This window comes from Notolabrus celidotus, chromosome 12 (genome assembly GCF_009762535.1).
Source record: "Notolabrus celidotus isolate fNotCel1 chromosome 12, fNotCel1.pri, whole genome shotgun sequence".
NCBI lineage: Eukaryota > Metazoa > Chordata > Actinopteri > Labriformes > Labridae > Notolabrus > Notolabrus celidotus.
In genome coordinates this window covers 22,514,324-22,536,229 of record NC_048283.1, presented here as the reverse complement: position 1 = coordinate 22,536,229, position 21,906 = coordinate 22,514,324, and the positions used below count along the sequence as shown (strand labels likewise).

The 21,906-nt window shown below is 43.9% G+C and overlaps 1 protein-coding gene across 1 annotated transcript; it reads right to left on the bottom strand.

The window, feature by feature from the left end:
• Positions 1 to 1,262: 1,262 nt before the first annotated feature.
• On the bottom strand, positions 1,263 to 20,258 carry LOC117823405 (aldehyde dehydrogenase, mitochondrial-like). The gene is given in 17 exon segments (XM_034698598.1): positions 1,263 to 1,361; positions 2,023 to 2,137; positions 2,502 to 2,556; positions 2,559 to 2,658; positions 4,342 to 4,425; positions 4,427 to 4,514; positions 4,742 to 4,880; positions 4,883 to 4,918; positions 5,348 to 5,425; positions 5,428 to 5,449; positions 7,750 to 7,854; positions 7,856 to 7,876; positions 8,864 to 8,993; positions 10,926 to 11,005; positions 11,468 to 11,608; positions 13,755 to 13,859; positions 20,021 to 20,258. Coding segments are annotated over 17 exon segments (1,452 nt in total). The 5' UTR covers positions 20,141 to 20,258; the 3' UTR covers positions 1,263 to 1,328.
• Positions 20,259 to 21,906: the final 1,648 nt, after the last annotated feature.

The following is a 21,906-nucleotide window of genomic DNA, read 5'->3' as shown; positions in this document are numbered from 1 at the left end:
CATACACGCTGGTGGCCTTCATACACGCTGGAGCCTTCCATACACAATGGTGGCCTCCATACACAATGGTGGCCTCCATACACGCTGGAGCCTTCCATACACAATGGTGGCCTCCATACACAATGGTGGCCTCCATACACGCTGGAGCCTTCCATACACGATGGTGGCCTTCCATACACGATGGTGGCCTTCCATACACGATGGTGGCCTTCCATACACGATGGTGGCCTTCCATACACGATGGTGGCCTTCCATACACACACTGGTGGCCTTCCATACACGATGGTGGCCTTCCATACACGATGGTGGCCTTCCATACACGATGGTGGCCTTCCATACGAGCTGGTGGCCTTCCATACACAAGGGTGGCCTTCCATACACGCTGGTAGCCTTCCATACACGATGGTAGCCTTCCATACACACACTGGTGGCCTTCCATACACGATGGTGGCCTTCCATGCACACACTGGTGGCCTTCATACATGCTGGTGGCCTTCTATACACGATGGTAGCCTTCCATACACGGTGATGGCCTTCCATGCACGCTGGTGGCCTTCCATGCACGATGGTGGCCTTCCATGCACACACTGGTGGCCTTCATACATGCTGGTGGCCTTCCATACTCAAGCTGGTAGCCTTCCATACACGCTGGGGCCTTCCATACTGACACTGGTGGATCTTCATATATGTAGGGGCCTTCCATCCACGCTGATGGCCTTCCATCCACGCTGATGGCCTTCCATGCACGCTGGTGGCCTTCTATACACGATGGTAGCCTTCCATACGCGGTGATGGCCTTCCATGCACGCTGGTAGCCTTCCATACACGATGGTGGCCTTCCACACACACTGTGGCCTTCCATACACACTGCTGGCCTTCATACACACTGGGGCCTTTCATTCACGCTGGTGGCCTTCACACATGCTGGTAGCCTTCCATAATAGCTGTCAGCAGAGTCCAGTTGGTCTTAAGCAAACCCCTGCTCTTTTCTCTGAGTCTTCAATGCCCTGTCTGAACTTTTTGTCTCTCAGTGGAAAGAAAGATGACGGAGCGAGCCGAGTGCACCAAACATAGATATTTATTAAGAAAGATATGACTTTAATGATTACAATGAATCGGGGAAATCAAAAATACATGAAGAGTGATCAAGAGATTTTAAATTATTTTGTTTGATACCTCAGTCATGTGGAGAGTAATAAATGAAATAGTTATCACAGTAAAAAGTTCTTTATTACTCAAATTAATGTCTTCGTCTTTTTTTAAAAATCTTTGTTCATGTTAAGGCTCTTCTCAGCTGCCTCCTGTGTGACCGAGCTCACTGCACGTGCTCACGAGTTCTTCTGTGGTACCTTGATGGTCACCTGGAGACAAAAAGACCGCATATAAAATCTCGGAACAGTTAGGAGCAGCATTTTTTACTTTCTACTACGTGTTTACTTGTGTGTACACATATGTAGAAAACCTCAGCCGATACGGCCTGTGCTCTCAGGACATCATACAGTTGGGGGTCCCGAGAGTCAGAACTGAACTGGCCAAAAGGCTTTTAAATTTTCAGCCCTGTTTACTTGGAATGGCGTGCAGAAGGACTTGAAACGGACACATCTTGTAACTCTGGGGGAATTCAAGTCAATCATAAAAGACAGAGAAACATGCTCCATTGGATCTTGTGATTGCACAGTGTAACCATTTGAAACTGTGACCGTATTCTATTTGTGTTGTTTTGTGTGCTTGTGTGTTGTAACCTATTTTGTGCTGCCGTCTTGGCCAGGTCACTCTTGAAAAAGAAGTTTTAAATCTCAATGAGTTTCTTAAAAACTGTAGTTATCGCTAAGGGCCGGTGTGCTCGACCTGCAGCAGGTTAGAAACGCCACCAACACAACTCTTTCTTCCTCTGGTAGAAAAGGTTTAAAATGCTCCGTGTGCTTCACATTAGGTTCATTCCGTGGAGGTACTCTTTTAAAACTCTGTATGAAGAGTTCAGCTCTATAAATAAAGATTATAATTATGCATTTTCAGTGTTACCGTTTTAACTTCTGTGTAGTTGTCCAGGCCGTACTCTCCAAGCTCTCTGCCGTTTCCTGAAGCTTTGTATCCTCCGAACGGAGCCTGAGCCCCGAACACATCATAGCAGTTAATCCTGAAGGCACAGGCACAGGCACACACACACACACACACACACACACACACACACACACACACACACACACACACACACACACACACACACACACACACACACACACACACACACACACACACACACACACAGACATTAACAGTGACATGTTGATGTGATAAATATGAGCATGCTGGAGATCCAAACCCGACATGAACACAAGGTTAGAGCTCCAACATCTTAAAAATAGTATATTTAATTTGATTTATTCTGTGTGTTGTGTATATTCTGAGTTATTCCAGGCTGATTACAGAATAAATAACTCTGATCCCACCATGCAGAGAGACGTCAGATTGCATTTCATGCCTAATGATGACTCTCCTACCAGACTGTTCCTGCTCTCAGCCCGTTGGACACGTAGTGGGCCTTATCGATGTCTTAGTGAACACAGCTGCTGCCAGGCCGTATTTAGTATCGTTGGCTCTGGTCACCACCTCCTCCAGATCCTTAAACTTTAAGATCTGCATCACCGGGCCAAAGATCTGTAGGAGGAGAGGAGAGAGAGAACAGGCGGAGATTAAATACTTTAAATCTCCAGACGCCGTCCAGAGCGATCCTGAGAGTCTCACTGCTGCAGGATGAAGACAGTGACTGCAAACACTCAAACTCTATGTGACAGAACTAAAATAAAGTCCAGCAGCCTGTTGCACCAGCTGTGCATAAGTTATGTCCTAAGTTAGGGTGTAAAGTTCAACCTAAACCATACAATGAAACTAGTTATTTTGTAATTTAAGTTGTGTCATTGTTTGGTTGCACCACGGAGACGTAAGGTTCATCTTAACTAGTAGACCGTAACATCCAAACTAACCAAAACGTCGCAGATATGATGTTTACACTTCTAGCAGCCAATCAGAGGAAAGCACCAATTTTGATGCATTGTTATCTTTCATGGCTAATCTTCTCGGAACTGAACAACAGCTGAAACAAAATAAAGTAAGGTGATAATTTTGTCTTAAAGCCTTAATCTACGGTGTGTATACTAACAGTAAGGATGTAACCTCTTGCGGATATCACATTGCCGACGTAATATAGCTGGGGAGAACCCTCTGTATCTCCTCATCCTCCATATCATCCCACCTTTCAAAATGACGCACCATGGCAGCCGATATACTCTACGGAGGACTTTACACCTTCTAGGAGCTATGTGTAGGGATGGGTACCGAATTGGTACTTTTATAGGTTCCGACCGAATTCCGTCGGTACTACCGAGTACCGACTCACGTAAAATCAAACCGGTACCATGTTTCGGTACCGGAACGCATCCTTGTGACTGTAAGGGATTGGAAGAGGAGGCAATTTTCCATACTTTCGCCCTGTAATATAGTTCAAGACTGATCGGGTGGACGTCTCTGCTCTCTGCTCTCTGCTCTCTGCACTCTGCACTCTGCACTCTGCACTCTGCACTCTGCACTCTGCACTCTGCATCTGCGCGGGAGCAGATTAAACAAATTTGAGATTTATTTTTTTTTAAATTAAAATTTATTACCACATAAACACACAAAAGTACCGAAAATTGGTACCGTTGAGTACCGGTACCGATTCCCAGGTACCGGGTATCGTACTGTATCAGTTCAAATGTGAAAGGTACCCATCCTAGCTATGTGTAGAATTACATTGTAACTTAGGCTTACCTTGGAACTATCTCAGCTGGTGCAGCGCCTAAAACGTTAGTAGAGTGTAAACTTCATCTTAAATGAGAAATTGCATTCAAACTAGGCTACGTTTGAACCTACACCCACTTGGTGCAACAGGCTGCAGGTTTCTGGCTGTCTTTCCGTCAGGGTGGACCTAGCTCAGTCCGGAGGGACTTGGACTGGGAAGTGGAGGGCGGCTGGCTCATGTCCCAGTATAGACCAAGGTTTGGGGGTTTGACTGGTAGCTGGAGAGGAGCCAGTTGTTGCCTGTGAGCAAGGCATCAAAACCACAAGCCCCCTCAATCTGATCTCTCTGTTAATGCATGTGTGTACTGCCCTGTATGTGCACATGTTTATGTCAGCCTCTGTGAAACATCTGAACCCCTCAGGATTCAAGAAGTCTGCCACCCTTCTTCTTCTTCTTCTTCATATTGTTGTCTACAGAGGTACATCAAAGCTCGTCTCGCTGGGGATTTAAGAGGTCTGTGTGATTTGTATTACTGTGACAGTGACCCTGTTCTTCATGCCCACCTCCTCTCTGGCGATGGTCATGTTGTCCTGGACGTCCCCAAACACGGTTGCTGGATTGAAGTATCCTGCGGTCTGCAGCCACTCCTCCTCCACACATCAGTTTGGCTCCCTCTCTCTTCCCGCTGCTGATGTACCCCAGGATCTTGTTGAACTGCTCCTGATCCACCTGCACAGGTAAGCACAGTGTGAGGGTGACAGCTCTGATGTCTGTCATATCTCGTGTGTGTGTGGTGTGTTTTGTGTGTGTGTGTGTGTGTTGGTGGGTGTGGTGGTGTGTGTGTGTTGGTGTGTGTGTGCGTGCGGTGTGTGTGTGCGGTGTGTGTGTGTGCGGTGTGTGCGTGTGTGTGCGTGCGGTGTGTGCGTCTGCGTCTGCGTGTGCGTCTGCATGTGTTACCTGAGTCCCTGTTCCGTCTTTAAGTCGAACGGGTTTCCCACCACTCGTTTGTTGGCTCTCTCCACGCTCCGCTCCACAAACTCGTCGTAGATGTCGGCCTGGACGAAGGTTCGGGATCCGGCACAGCAGCACTGACCCTGATTAAGAACAGAGCAAAGTGGGACTGCTCCACGGCATCGGCCACTGAGAGAGGAGACAAGACCACAATCTTACTGTTACATCCAAAACCCTCAGAAACTCTCTGATCTCTAAATCACGTCAGATCTAAACCATGATTGGATAAATCTCGTCCTCTTAAATGAAGAGCCGAACAAAAAGAAAGAGCTTTAAAGAATGGCGCATCACTTCCTTCTAACAGAGAACAGAAGTTTCAACGACACACATCCATGTTTGCAGAATGATTCCAGGTTTATAGTAAGACTCTGAAGGAAAGCATGGTGCAGTCTGATCCCTGTGAACGAGGTCAAACCTGCTGCGTGAGGAGTCTATGGGTGGCAGTTTGTAATTATAATCCCGCCTGGATTATCAGATGGATTATGGATGCTGTCTGAACAGGATAATAACACAGATTAAAGGGTATCTTGCAGCAGTGGAGGCAGACGGAGTCCGTACTGTTGGCGTCAGACAGGATGATGTTAGGACTCTTCCCTCCAAGCTCCAGAGTGACTTTCTTCAGGTTGCTGCTGCCGAGGCCTGCTGGATCAGGTGACCCACCTGACAGACAAACACAGGTGATGTCACCTTCACAGTAGCAGAGGGTGTGCTTCAAAACCCTGACGTTTTTTTTATTTACTTTATCTATGACAGCTTAATTTAACTCGATCCATCTTTTAACCTTCTTTGTTTCTGTGAGAAGAAATTATCATTCTTTTTAAATTCTCGTTTATAATTCATTATAACTTGTATTATATCTATAATGATAATTATAATTTATATTTTTATTATTATTACTATTATTATTATTATTATTTTTCATTGTTTATTATTGTTCCTCCTTTTATTATTATTGTTATTGTTATGTTATTTTGTGTTAAAAAATATGTACTTTTACTTAGTTACATTGGCCGTCCACTCACAACTTTTACTGTTCCTTTTTTTTCTTCATTATTTGTTTTACACTCAGCCGATCTCTCATGCAGCGCCTTCTATACAGAGCTATAAATAGCCTCAAACTGAATGGACGGAGAAGTAGCTCCGCCCTCTCCTCCACCTACCGCTGGGGGAGAGAGGCTGCGTAATACCTGCTCCCCTTTGGAGGAACATGTTTACCCTGTACCCAACATCCGGACTCTCTCATAACTTCTAAATGCCAAGAAGGAGCAACAGTCACATTTTGCGCTGCTTACTCTGTTCTATACGGTGGAAATCTTGAGCTTCAACATAGAACAATTTAAATCTTAAAAACATGTTACAGTTAGTTTATCAGTTAGGTATGCCTAAGGATAGTACTGGGTAACATAAATCTGAAAAGCATGTCATGGTGAGGAATCCGTGAGGTAAGCTAAGGCTAGTGCTGGTTAACATTAAATCTTAAAAACATGTTAGAAATGTTGGAAAGTAATCTAAACTACCTTATAAGAGCAGTAAGGTAGCATGCTAATAACAACAGCTCCTTCTGAAGCTCAGCAGTCACCTCAACGACATTCCTCAGGACTGAGTTCATGGCCTTTTTAAACACTTCCAAGTTGTTTTAGTATTATCAAGTTATGTTTTTAAGTAAGATGTACAGAAAATAAGTTACAAGGTTAAAAAGAAAGTTTGGAAGGCATAGATATATTTTTTATTGTAATGATGGAGTATTGATGTTCTTGAGTTCTGATTACATCACAGTTTGAAGTTCAGCTTGTTTAAAAAAATGAAAGCGGGTATATTAGTTTGTGCACATTGCAGCTTCTCTTTCTTTAATTTTTGAAAGTAAACCATGCCTAACAGCATTCATTTAGGCATTTTCTGGTTATGTCACTTTATTAAGGCAGTGTGCTCTTCACATTGTTATTAGTGTTTTCAATACAATACAATTTATATATGATACTACTAACAAGTTACTCACTACTTGAGTAGTTTTTTTGGGTACTTATTTACTCTTACTCAAGTACTTATTTCTACGAGTACTCTAACTTCTACTTGAGTAAACATTATTGTAAAGTAACAGTACTTTTAATTGGGTACTGTTTCGGTTTACTCTACCTACTTCTGGTCATGTTTGAGTATCCTCCTGCATTTGTCCTTGTTCAAACTAAACATGACCATAGTTAATTCACTGCTCTGTAGTCCTGCTCTGTAGTCCTGCTCTGTAGTCCTGCTCTGTAGTCCTGCTCTGTAGTCCTGCTCTGTAGTCCTGCTCTGTAGTCCTGCTCTGTAGTCCTGCTCTGTTCTCCTCTGCAGCTTTTATTAAACAGTTTCCACATTATGTTGAATCTGTGGATTATATCCGTTGTGCAGCTTGCAGTTTCTAAATCTGTCTTCAGTAATTTGACTTGTTATTCCCGAGTCCTGCTCAGATTAAACCTCCTGTGAGCTCTCTGCAGCTGGTCTGAGTCTGTGTATGCTGACTCACTCTCAGACTTTAGACTGAGCACCATCTAATCACGCTCTCTCTGATAAAGAGTGTCAGCTCTGTGTTTCTTCTTCTATCCATGAATATGTCCTCCGTCTTTCTGTTGTTCCTCCTGTGAGACCATCACGCTGCTGGAAACTATAAACCAGTCACAGGACCGTCCCTACCTCTGTGGAGCGGTGAACGCCACCTTATCCACGTCCATGTGGTGAGCAGATGGCAGCTCCAGCTGACGGCCCCAGGCCGGCCAGGATGTTCCCCACACCTTCAGGGAAAACCCACCTGCACACAGCGCCAACACATCCAGAGTCAGGACATCTCCAAGAGCGTGAACCTTTAAATCCTGAAGAGGTTTAACCCTCTGCATGCTTTAACTTATCCTCTATGAGAGAGACCTGAAGCATTTCAGCGATTAGTTATATTTTCACACGACCGACAGAGTGAAGACGAGGATTACCTCTTTGATGAGGTTGGCTACGTAGAGGGCTGTGAGCGGCGTCTGCTCGGCTACTTTCACACACGGGTTTCCTGTGGCCAGGGCCGGGCCGAGCTTCCACGCCCTGCATCAGAAGAGGGCAGTTCCACTGCAGGGAGAGAGAGAGGATCATGAAGAGAGAGTCTCCTCTCAGCACAACAAAGTCAGGACAAAGATTCAAACGACTAACGTGAAGGTTTCTGATACTCAACACTTTCCCAAAGTAAAACGTCATTATTCCTCCGTCTCTGCAGCTCATGCACAGAGGTTTGATCAGCTCTGCATATCATCCTCACTCTCTCCTCTGTGCGGCAGAAACTCAAGTTAAACTGAGAGAGTTTCAATTCAAGATATCTCATTACACTTCATTATACCACATTGACGCCACATGTTCAGATCAAATGTCTCTTTAGATATCAAAAACTACAAACAAGGACTTTATTGACTGAGTTAAGGCCTGGATTTTACTGAGGGTTTAAAAACATGCAGTTAATATTTAAGAAGCTGAGGGATCCGCTTAGTACTATTCAGCATGCACAAAGCAAACATAGAGGTCTGTAAGTGTAAACAAATTAACATGTGATCAAGTGTTTATCTCTCAGTCAGGAGACCACGCCCCTCTACTCCTGCATGGACCTTTTCCTGCAGCGTCACATGACCCTCCTTCTGCTCTCCCCTCCTCCTGCTCTCCCTATCCTGCTCTCCCCTCCTCTGCTCTTCCTCCTCCTGCTCTCCCTCCTCCTGCTCTCCCCTCTCCTGTTCTCCTTCCTCTGCTCTCCTCCCCCTGCCTCCCCTCCTCCTACTCTCCTCCTCCTACTCTCCCCTCCTCCTGTCTCCCCTCCCTCCCTTCCCCTCCTATACTCTCCCCTCCTCTACTCTCCCTTCCTCCTACTCTCCCTTCCTCCTGCTCTCCCTCCCTTCTGCTCTCCTTAAATCCTTAAATCAGGATAATTCCCTGTCTCATGTCCGGAGCTGTGTGTGTTTATGTGTCAGAGTCAGAAACGGGCAGCCTGTCTCCACGTCGAAGTGTGAATGTGTAAATATTTGTACTGTATTTCTAATGTTGAACTAAAATAATGAACAACATGCTAAACACTTTGACCCCTCCCCCTCACCGGGAGATCTGTCCACAGACTCCAATGGGTTCGTGTCTCGTTGTAGCAGAAAAAGTCTCGTCGATAGGGATAGTCTTTCCCTCCCATTTGTCAGCCCAGCCTGCGTAGTACCTGAACGCAACACAACAACACACATCAACATAACACAACAACAATATGAGTCTGAGTTGGTCCACATGTGATCTGCAGGTGGAGGTAAATGTTAAGTGTGAGGAGGACTGAAGGCTGCCCGAGCTACAGTGGGTACGGAAAATATTCAGACCCCTTCACTTTTTTTTACATTTTGTTATGTTACAGCCTTATTCCAAAATAGATTAAATTCCTTTTTTCCCCTCAACATTCTCCACACAATACCCCATAATGACAAAGGGAAAAATGTTTTGTAGAAATTTTGCAAATTAATTAAAAATAAAACACTCAAATATTGCATGTACATAAGTATCAGACCCTTTACTCAATACTCTGTTGAAGCATCTTTTGCCGGGATTACAGCCTCCAGTCTCTCAGGTATGATGCTACAAGCTTAGCCACACTGGATTTGGGAGTTTCTCCCATTCTTCTTTGCACATCCTCTCAAATCAATGAGGTTAGATGGGGTGCATTAGTGCACAGCTATTTTCTGGTCTTTCCAGAGATGTTCAATCAGGTTCAAGTCCGGGCTCTTGCTGGGCGACATTCAGAGACTTGTCTTAAAGCCACTCCTTTATTATCCTGGCTGTGTGCTTAGGATTGTTGTCCTGTTGGAATGGGAACCTTTGCTTTAGTCTGAGGTCCAGAGCGCTCTGGAGCAGGTTTCATCATGGATCTCTCTGTACTTTGTGCGCTCATCTTTCCCTCGATCCTGACTAGTCTCCCAGTTCCCCCCCACTGAAAAACATCCCTACAGCATGATGCTGCCACCACCATGCTTCACTGTAGGGATGGTATTGTCCAGATGATGAGCGATGCCTGGTTTCCTCCAGACGTGACGCTTGGCATTCAGGCCACAGAGTTCAATTTTAGTTCATCAGACCAGAAAATGTGTGTCTCATGGTCTGAGAGTCCTTTAGGTTCCTATTGGCACACTTTTCATGTGCTTTGTACCGAGAGTGGCTTCTGTCTGGCCTCTCTATCATAAAGGCCTGATTTGTGGAGTGCTCCAGAAGTTGGTTGCCTTCTGGAAGGTTCTCCCATCTCCACAGAGGAACGCTGGAGCTCTGTCCAAGTGAACGTTGGGTTCTTGGTCACATCCCTGAACAAGGCCCTTCCTCCCCCGATCGTTCATTTTGGCCAGGCGGCCAGCTCTAGGGAGAGTCCTGGTGATTTCAACTTCTTTCATTTACGTATGAGGACACCCACTGTGCTCTTTGGACCTTCAATGCAGCAGAATTTTTGTCTGTGCCCTTCCCCAGATCTGTGCCTCGATACAACCCCTGTCTCGGAGGTCTACAGACCAATTCCTTTACCTTTAACGCTTGGTCTTGTGCTTTGACATGCACTTTCAACTGTGGGTTCTGTGGGGTTAGGAGACATACCGAGCTCGCCTCATAACCATGAACTCACCAGTCTGACAGCTGAGTCCCTCACAGTGAGTACAGACAGGGTTCATTTTTATAAACGGATCTGTCACAAAGAAGATCGTAAACATCTGTACCTGCTGGTGTATGTGTACTCTGCTGCACTATGAGACGTTCCATGGTCTCCGAGTAATGGCGTGTCGGACTACTCCGGCCGCCAACTTAAACACGGACTGTAAAGTCCCCTCACTGTAGCTTTAATTTTAGTGACTTGAGATCAATCTATGACACTGGACAGGTTGAGACGTGTTAGCGTCCGTGCTCACAGAGAAGACAGACCTTCCTTCAGCGAATCTCTCGTTGATGAGATTAAACTGCAGAGTTAATCCGTCTCCATCCGTCAGACCTGCGGTGTGATATCAAAGACCAGATTCAGGGAGGTGTGGAGACAAAGCACACACCTGGGTGTGTGTGTGTGTGTTGTGTGTGTGTGTGTGTGTGTGTGTGTGTGTGTGTGTGTGTGTGTGTGTGTGTGTGTGTGTGTTACCTGAGACATTTCACCACATTGGGCAGATCAACGAGGTAAGACACGGCATATGGCTTCCCGTTGTCAAGAGTCTCCAGCTCCTGTAGAGAGATTCAAAGACATTCAGGGACATTCAAAGACATTCAGGGACATTCAGAGACATTCAGGGACATTCAGAGACATTCAGGGACATTCAGAGACATTCAGGGACATTCAGAGACATTCAGAGACATTCAGAGACATTCAGGGACATTCAGAGACATTCAGAGACATTCAGAGACATTCAGGGACATTCAGGGACATTCAGAGACATTCAGGGACATTCAGAGACATTCAGAGACATTCAGGGACATTCAGGGACATTCAGAGACATTCAGGGACATTCAGAGACATTCAGAGACATTCAGACACATTCAGAGACATTCAGGGACATTCAGAGACATTCAGAGACATCAGAACTTCTTCCTTCAGTAGATACATTAAAGAGAGGACGGTCACACACACGATGACGTTAACACTCCTGAGGACGCTCATAAAGCCGCCCTGCTTTGAGAATGACTCACAGCCAGGTAGGCAGAGTCCCTCTCGATGGCGTCAGCCAGTTTGCTGAGAAGCAGGCCGCGATGTGAGGCGTCCATCCGCCGCCATGGTGACCCGAACCTGAAGGCGTCACGTGCTGCTTTAACCGCCTTGTTCACGTCAGCCTGGAAATAAAACACCAAACAGGAGGAGCTGTGAGAGCTGGAGCTTTACGAGGAGGAGTGTCTGTGGAGGATCAGGATCTGGAGGGGTGGATTTCATAAAAACATCCAGACCAGAACAGAGCTAACGACTCAAAGACACACAGCTCTGACGCTTCAGAGGAAATCCGACCATCTGTCATGTCAGTCTGGAGTCTGTAGAGCAACAACAAACAAACACCCAAACAAACAAAGCGTCACGCTGCAAGACGACTAATGCTGTATCGAACCAAGACTCAGCAGGACGCTCTGTTTGTGAAGAGGAGGTCAGACTGCAAGTTCAGACCCGCCTCAGAGTGAGAATCAGGTCAGATCTGTAAGAGTGTTTCATCACAATCAGCCTACACAAGAAAGAGGAAGCAGTCCCTCCAGAATCAGGCCTGTGAGAAGGGTTGTGCAAGCGGACTCTAAAACTGAGCGCAAAGTTCAGTTCACACAGATTACAATCAACAAGTTCAATGAACTGTTTCTTTCAGCTGCACTGAAACTCTTCCTCTACCTGTGCTTCAGTCCCTCGCCCTCAGTCACTGACTTTTACTGAACTACACAAGTAATTCTGCCACAGAGTCACAGACCTTCAGTTTAAAGACACAAAATCACATTAACAGAAACAATCTGCAGCTTTAAAACTGAGAAACACACAGAACTCTGATCCAAGTCTGTCTGAAGGCTCTGACACTCAGAGACAGAGTGAGCGTCTTTAGTGACTCAGCACCCAGCATTTGTGTCCCAGTGTAAATGTTTGATCTAGGGCTGTCAGTCGATTAAAATATTTAATCGCGATTAATCGTATGATGTCCATAGTTAACTTGGGATTAATCTCAAATTGATCGCACATTTTTTGTATCTGTTCTAAATGAACCTTAAAGAGATCATTTTCAAGTTTGTATTACTCTTATCAACATGGGAGTGGACAAATATGCTTGCTTTATGCAAATGCATGTTTATTATTATTGCAGCAATCCAAAATAATGCTAAATACTGTCCAGAACAATCGCCACACAACATCAAAGGTACTGCATGCTCAAAAATATGCTGAAAGGGCATTGTAACCTGAATGTAACATTACTTAGTAATACTACTGTAAGATGAGATTTATTTTGGTCTAAGTATTTGTATCATTGAGTTCTTTAATGAAGTTTGAAATACTTCTATTTCATATATTGCACACCTCTTTAAGGTTGCTCAGGGTGATATGGTTTTGAGTTGAAGTGAAGGTGTCATATGTGTTCGATGTGCTGTTGTCCTATGTTGAGGAAGAGTCATTAAAGGCATCACGACGCACAGCAGAAGTTGTCCTGTGCTCTTTCTTCCCCCCAGCCCTTAAGTATAATTAATTAAGTTTCTAGATAACGCTGTTGAAGTTTAACAGTTCCAAAGAGATTAAACAAGTTACGGTGTTACACTAACACCATGTAATATCCAACTAACTAAACATTCAGTTTTTTTAAGCAGCTCAACACAAAGTGATTGAGCTCATGCATCACAACAACAGACGCATTGTCCATGCGTCTCTATCACATCGTCAGTAAATGCAGATAACTTTGGTCTTGTCCAGAGAACCATCTGGCAGTGCTTTGAAGCTGAACTTGCCATTCAAAACACCCTCTTTATTCATTTCTGCTTGTCATCCACAATGTTATGTTACTGCTGTATCGATTCCTGGTTTCCCAAACTACGGGGCGGGCCGAGGGTCATACACAGAACGTGCGCGCATTAATCGCGCGTCAAATAAATTAGTGGCGTTAAGGAGAATTATCGCATCAATTTCGACAGACCTAGTTTGATCTAGAACAGATTGTTAGCTGCTCTTCATGCAGATATCTGTTTATAGAGAGAAATAAACCCTCCTCGTATTAACCATGGGAGCAGTCATTGCGCTGGACTATGTTCCTCCTGCTGTTGCTCTCCATACAGAAACCACAGACTGTTGACACCTGATTGGTTGATATTACTCAGGCTACAGACAGAGACCAGAACTCTTCTCAGACTGAAGTTCATTCCTGTGAGCACAGATTCTATCTTTTCATCTCCTGGTCTCACAAGTGGATAAAATCAGTGTGCGTGTGCGTGTGCATGTGCGTGTGCATGTGCATGTGCGTGTGATTACCCCGTCAGCCTCAGCCACCTCACAGATCACCTCTCCGGTGGCAGGGTTGATGGTGTGGAAAGTCTTCCCACTCACTGCATTCTGCCACTCGTTGTTGATGAAGAGCTGAAACATTCAAACACGTCGTTCATTAAAGGTTACAGAAAAGAGCTTCATCTCACTTTAACAGAAAATAATCAAAGTATGGACGACAGACAACTTTTTCTGACGTCCTCAATAGGAGTCCGGATGTCAGACTCCTCACTCACTGAAGCTTTATTATAAACAACAACAGATCCAATGATTCCTCCATATATATGAATATCTCTTATAATAAAGAAAGCAACAGCCTGTTTTCCTGATTGGTCTCTTTCATATAGACGTCTCCCCTCATACCAGGTGAGCCTTCCCTCCTCGCCTGTCAGACTCAGTAAATCAGAATGATCCTGAATTCAAGTCTTGAGTGATATCATGAGCAAACAACCACACAAACATGAGATCTATATTTAGCAGGACTTCACCTCGATCCAAACATGAGCAGGAGAGACGTCATCGTTCAGTCAGCTACACATGAACCACAGACTATGATCCGAACCTTGACTAACAGATTGACTCTGCAGCAGACTCTCTCTCCTCTGACTGACAGAAGTTTATACTGATCAGTAAACTGCAGCCTCTGAGTCGAACTTCCTCTGCACATATAATCATGTGCACAGAGACGTTAGTGTTAGCTCTGAGACACACCGCCTCCTGCTGCACACAGTGACCTCTGTGCGACCTGAGCCGTTACATCAGAAGTGGGGCAGAGGGTGAGAGAACCAGCAGAGAGGAGCTCTGATCAATAACAGAGTCTCAGAGCAGACAGAGGATTTACATTCAGCTAACTCAGAGGAGAATCCTCCAGCGCTGTCAGGAATGAAGCTCCACAGGATTCAGATTGCACAAAGTTGCACGTGCTCACGTGATGACCGCATGTGTAATCCACACTCACTCGTGAAGCGCAGCTGTAGTCATGGCAAGTGAAGGAGCAGAGGAACTTGAAAACCCTCCTGCATCTGTTCTGTCACATGTATGGGAGCATTTTGGTTTCCCTGTGAAATACAGTGAATGCTGAATGTGATTGAGCCACGTTATGAAATTCCGTTGCGCACCCACTAGACCAGAGGCCATCAATACGCGGCCCGCGGACCACATCCGGCCGCCTATTTGTGGCCCCCGAACTGTTGTTCCTTCACTCTGTGTTTGGTCAGGTCACCGCGGTGTTTACCATAGACTGTATAAAATATGGACGTAGTATCCGTGACGTCACCCATCTGTTCCTGAGAGCTGTTTTGAAGCAAATCGACGGCAGCAGCCATATTGGTAATGCGGAACTCAACTAGGCAGAGTGTGACGTAGTGGGAGTCTCTTAGCCAATGGCTGTGTGTTCCCGACCACGAGTCACGTCAGTCATGTCCTTATTTGGGCAAAACTCATAATCTTAATATCTTCTGAACCGTCACGTTAGAAAAAAATTCACCCCCGTACAGTGTGTGCCATTAGAGAGATTAGCGTTGTAGGGCCAAGCCGTTTTTTTAACCAGGCTGTAAACATGTTTATTAATGCTGCAAAGATCGTCTTTTTCCCATTCATATCTATGTGGTGTCCGGTCTTTCTGCAGCCAGCCTCAAGCGGATTTTCGATGTATTGCAGTTTATATCACTTCCGCATTGGCTTCATCGGTTGAGACCGGAGTTTGCCGTTGGTGTTTACCAGGACTTGTCTCCATGTCAGATACGCAGACAGGCTGTTACTGAGTCACTTACTCCGGGAATCCACAGGATGCGTGTGCGCCGCGTTTACGGCTGCGACACGGCTCTGCTCCGTCCCGGGGCTTTCGCCCTGGTCCATAGGATGCGTTGTTTGGAGGCGGCGCCGCACCTCCGGAGCAGAAACTCAAGATCCCTCGAGAACTCCAAAACGCGCGAGAACAACACAGTATAAACTTTTTCCTCGTCCATGGTGTCGGATATCTTTTGAGACTGACGTCTGGCCCGATGCCACAGGTTATGACGTAATGTTGAAGAAGTGGTGAAATTTACGATCTTGTGTTTGCACATGGTGTTATTTTGAAAGTGAGCGGATGTTGCATACGATCCTCGTGCCTGACTTCGGGATAGTTCGATCATTTCTGTGTCGATTGACGCGTGCTGGGCGCGGGGAGCGGCGAAAATAGACTCCCCGCGTATCTCTGGCAGAGCGGCGCGGCGGAACGCTCCAGAGACGGAGCTGAGACGCGCCGCAGCGCGCCCTGTGGACTCTAGAGCATTGACTTGAATGGGAACCTATTTGCTGCGACCGTGCGCGGCGCAGCCGTAACGTAACGCGACGCATCCTGTGGATCTTGGGCTTTAGAGTTCAATGCTGCGAGTGCAATTTTAAACTTTCACTTTCGTTATGGAGCAGTTCGCATGTATGCACTTTGCCAGCTGTAGGACCCTAGAATGAACGAAAACGGTGTTCAAAGTTTGCAGCTCAAAGAAAGTGGACGGTGAAAATCAGCAAATGAAAGAAGAATGGAGTGAAACTTTTGAAGTCCTCTGCTCCTTCACTTACCATGCCATGAAATGCAGTGAATGAGGCAGGACTGGGCCCACAGTAAATTTTGAGTTGATGGTTGCTTTTATTTAATGGGCAAAAGTTTACAAGTGTTTTACAAAATAAATGGAGGACAACGTTATATTTGTTTTTTTTGTTTTTTTTTGGCTGATCCGAAAAATGATCCGATCCGTGACTCAAATCGTGATCCGACCGGACCGTGAGTTTTTTGATCCGTTGCACCCCTCACGGTAACACTTTCCATGTCAGGTGGTACAACCAACCTATAACTGTAAAATGTATATTTTATACCTGGCCAATAGAATGCAAAAATCCGAATATATTGTAAAAATATATATATACTCACAAAATAAAAATGTGTAAAGCACTGTAACCACTCTAAGGGATACTTACTAAAAGTTCAGTTAGAATAAATGATAAGAAAGTACATATATTTTGACAAATATCTGGTTGTGCCACCTGACCTTTTTTGGGTGTTCAAGTTAAGAAGAGGGTAAAAAAAAAAAAACAATTTCAACATTTAAAAAAGCCGTTAAACGTACCAGGCTTGTTAGAACACATTATTCCAGACATGAAAATATGCATTGCAACCATTCTTGAAATACTTAAAAAAAACTTTCTTTGAGGCTATTGTCAACGACCCTAATCTTGTCTGTACGCTTCAGTTTGTATCGCCGTACTCATCTCCTTCAGCTCCTCCATTCAGCAGCTACAGTAAGTGATCAGGTTTATATACAGGTAAAGCGTAATCGTGACGTGATTCAAATCAACACCTTACTTTTTCTATGAGCGCCGTTCTGTCCCTTTCAGCATGCCGTAGTTAACCCAACACAGCGTCTTCCTGTTTCCCATAGATGGAATAATCACGACACCAGACGCATCAGCTGACCAGATTTAGTTGAAGAGCTCTGTCTACATGTCACTTTCACACCACCTTCAGTCCACTTTATTTATAAAGCACATTTAAAAGAACAACAGTAAAGTTGACCTCAGTGCACACACTGAGGGAGAGGCTGCTCTGTAAAGCCCTTCAGTGTTAACTAATCCCATTCACACTGATGACTCAGCAATCAGGGCAGTTTAAATTTGAGTGTCTTTCTAAAGAACACTTTGGACAGCTGGACATCAACACTGATTTATACTTATTATAAATACTTAGATTGAATCATCTGACGGCACTCATTAGAACATATTTGTTTCATTTTCAATGTTTTAACAATAATATGTTCAATGTTCCTAAATTCTGAGGACCTCTTGAAAATCAGACTGGAACAAAAACATGTCCATAAATCTGATGAAACTGTCTTTCTCTCCCTGTTTGCTCCTCTTAAAGGTGACATATCACGCTTTTTTCATCAATATATATTGGTCTAAGAGGTCCCCAAAACATGTCTTTAAAGTTTGTGCTAAAAAAACCACTTTGAAATCAGATTTTGGCATGCCTGAAAAACCGTCTTCTTCAGTCCCCCCTCAGAACACTCTGTTTTCTCTCTGATCACGCCCCCTCAGGAAGTGGATGTGCCTCGGCTGTCCAGCACGTTGATCTAATGTTTACATGTTGGCTGAATATACAAGGCTGCTCAGAGATCACGTTACTTCAACCCTCTGAATCTGATCCTGACGGAGAGGCGCCTGTAGCAGGACCTTTCTGAACGATTGGTCACAGATTTAGTGTTTCTTGTTGTTTTATTTGTCAGTATGTAGACGTGTGTCTTGGTACACAGCTACAGCTACGAACATGTAGCTATGTGGCTATGCTAATTAGCGCTAGCACTTATCCATGACAAATAAAAGTCATCCACTAGATCTTCAAATCTGCAGACGTGGGGAGTAAAACCGACCTCTGCCAGAAAGGCAGCGGGACCTTTTCTGAAGGATTGGTCACAGATTCTGTTACTTGTTGTTTTATTTGTCAGTATGTAGACGTGTGTCTTGGTACACAGCTACGACATGTAGCTATGTAGCTATGCTAACTAGCGCTAGCACTTATCCATAATAAATCAAAATCATCCACTAGATCTTCAAATCTGCAGACGTGGGAAGTAAAACCGACCTTTGTGTTTATTAAGACAGCCTACAACTAGCATGCCTCCCTCCTAAGCTCCTTGTTAGCACACATTTGTGCAGGTAATGAAAAACGGAGGGGGGATTCAGTATTAGTTTATACAGTCTATGGGCTGAACAAGCTCCAAGCTCTGACTCCTTGACAGACCGGATATTGTCGTTAAGTAACAAAAACACGGAAGTCTGAAACGGCTCGTTTCACACACATTTACAGAAAGGTGGAGAAATCAAAACAGGGGCAGAATGGATTTTTTTCATTCTTGGGGGGTTTGTAGACATGCCAGGGAAACATATTTCAGGTAGAGAACCATTAAAAAGTCAATTTTGCATGATATGTCACCTTTAAGTGAAGATGAGCACACTGGGAGCAGAAGCTTAAAGAGTAACAGCTGAACTAACCTGACATTTAACTGATTGGTGATGATGTGACTTGGTTCACCTCACAGGTGTGAGTCCTGCAGGCTCATACAAAATCCCATGACACATTAAATCACAAAGAGGAGGCATGGTTAATATTTGAAGTTATATAACCTCAACTCAAGCAACTTATCTCTTCAGGGCAGCCCTGCAGAGCAAGTTTATGAGACACACACACCTTTAAAACAAACCAACCCACTGAGTTTAACTTTAACTAACTGATCTTTCTGAGAGCCAGCAGCAGAGTTTAAACTTCAACTGAGATCATTTATAACCTGAGGAAACTTCAACTGAGATCCATTAATCTGAGGAAACTTCAACTGAGATCCATTAATCTGAGGAAACTTCAGCAGAGAGTATTTAATCTGAGGAAACTTCAACTGAGATCCATTAATCTGAGGAAACTTCAGCAGAGAGTATTTAATCTGAGGAAGCTTCAGCAGAGAGGTTTTAATCTGAGTAAAATTCAGCATAGGTTATTTAATCTGAGTAAACTTCAGTAGAAAGGAATTAATCTGAGTAACATCAAGTGAGATTATTTAATCTGAGGAAACTTCAGCATAGGTTATTTAATCTGTGGAAACTTCAGCAGATGATTTATTCTGAGGAAACTTCAGCATAGGTTATTTAATCTGAGTAAACTTCAGCAGAGGATTTATTCTGAGGAAACTTCAGCAAAAAGGATTTAATCTGAGTAAACTTCAGCAGAGAGGATTTAATCTGAGTAAACTTCAGCATAGGTTATTTAATCTGAGTAAACTTCAGTATAGGTTATTTAATCTGAGTAAACTTCAGCAGAGGATTTAATCTGAGTAAACTTCAGTATAGGTTATTTAATCTGAGTAAACTTCAGCATAGAGGATTTAATCTGAGTAAACTTCAGCATAGAGGATTTAATCTGAGTAAATTTCAGTAGAGAGGATTTAATCTGAGTAAACTTCAGCAGAGAGGATTTAATCTGAGTAAATTTCAGCAGAGATTATTTAATCTGAGTAAATGTAGTTGCAGGAGTTCTGCACACTTACTGACACACGGCAGATCCAGGACTATGTCTGGGATTAAACAGTGTTTTAGATTAACTGTTTGTGGATGTATGGATTAATTTGATCAGGTCAATGTTTTGCCGTTTCTACACTAACACTTGTTGAGTGCGCAGTTGGCTGAACTCCAACACGTGAACTGGATCCTGTGCTAACGAGGCTCCATACCTTGTTGAAGTGGACCTCCGGCTGGGTGCTGGGCGCCGGGATGGCGGCAGCAGAGAAGCGACAGGCCGACGGTCGGCTGCTCAGGCGGGGCAGAGTCCTGGAGATCACGGTGCGGAGCATGGTGCGCCTTTCTGAAACAACAGACGCCGAGCGAACCAGGCCGAGGCTGGTCTGTCAGTCTGTGGGGGGCTGAGCTGGGCCTGCAGCCCCGCCCACTCTGTCATTGACCAGCTCCTACGTCACGTGACTCAGAGGCGCGGGATTTTAAACTGCTGTTTCCAAGTCAGGCAGAAATTACAGTAAAATTGCGGCCTACTTATAATGAATTAACCATAAAACAGAGGCTGTATGCAGTATTTTATTTTTATTTTTATTTAATATTTATTAAGAGTGACATATAATTATTTTAAGTTTAAAAAAGGATGCAGCAGATGAATGTAAGCTATATAGAGGCCTGAGGTGGACATACATTCATTCAGTTTATTTAAATTTTTAGTGATAAAAAATAATTCTTTTTTTTAAATGTTGATTTAACGTCAGATAATCATAACTCATATCTCCAGAGTTTCAAAGAACAAAACAAATATAAAAATTGAGGCAAGTGTGTGACTTAAAATTTCAGATAAATGAAATATATAATAAAAGGGCAAAATATGCACTGTTTAGACTCAAGAGCAATTTCTTCGAGAGTGTAGAAAAATCAGGGAAACCCCTTGCCAGACAGTTGCATCAGAAGGAGACCAGTCATGCCATACCAGCTATTAAAAATTAGGTAGGTGATTTGAGGACAAATGCAGAGGACATTAACAAAGTATTTACACTGTTTTATAAACAACTTTATAAATCAGAAGTAAAACCAGAGGTTAGTAAGTATGAAAATTCTTCTCAAAAATTATATCACCAAAAATGTCAGTGGATCAGAGCAAACTTTTGAATGATCCAATAACAGTAGGTGAAGTTAAAAGTGCTATTTTGTCGATGAAAACAGGTAAATAACCTGGGTTGGATGGGTTTCCTTCAGAGTATTTTCAGAGATATGTTGACAAGCTGCCCCCTATTCTAACAAATGTCTATGATGAGTCGTTTTTAATTGGAAACTTCCAGAAACTCTTAATGAAGCTTTGATTTCCCTCTTAGTTAAGAAAGACAAAGATCCCACTGAGCCAGGAAGTTATAGACCTGTTAGTTTGATTAATGTGGATGGGAAAATTCTCACAAAAATTCTTGCTTTGAGGCTGGAAAGTATTTAACTACTCTTAATACACTCAGATCAGGTAGGATTTATAAAGGGGAGATCATCATCGTTTAAGGTTAGACGCTTGCCACATGTCATACAGCTTAACCATGAGGAAAATTGACCAATAGCTGCTCTCTCTTTGGATGCTCAAAAAGCATTCGACAGGGTGGAGTGGGGTTTTTTGCAACATACCCTTAGAATATTTGGATGTGGCGAAAGATTTATCAAATGGATGGATATCATTTATTCCGACCCTAAAGGAGCTGTCATAACAAATGGAGTTATTTCGCCCTTCTTTAAAGTCATGAGAGGAACCAAGCAGGGTGATCCCCAGCCCTTTACTTTTTACTCTTTTTCTTGAACCCCTGGCCTCTGCAATCAGGGCAGACGATGATATCAAAGGAGTTGTACAAGGAGGGGAAGAACACAAAATGTTTCTTTATGCCGATGACATCTTATTACTGGTAAAGGACCCTGTTATGTCAGTCCCTAATATTTTATTTATAATAGAGTCATTTTCCGAAATATCAGGATATAAAGTCAATTGGCAAAAACCTGAATGTATGTCGATATCAAGAGGGTGCAATCAATCCATCTTAAGCACACTGCAGTTTAAATGGGTGCTTGAGGGAATTAATTATTTAGGCAT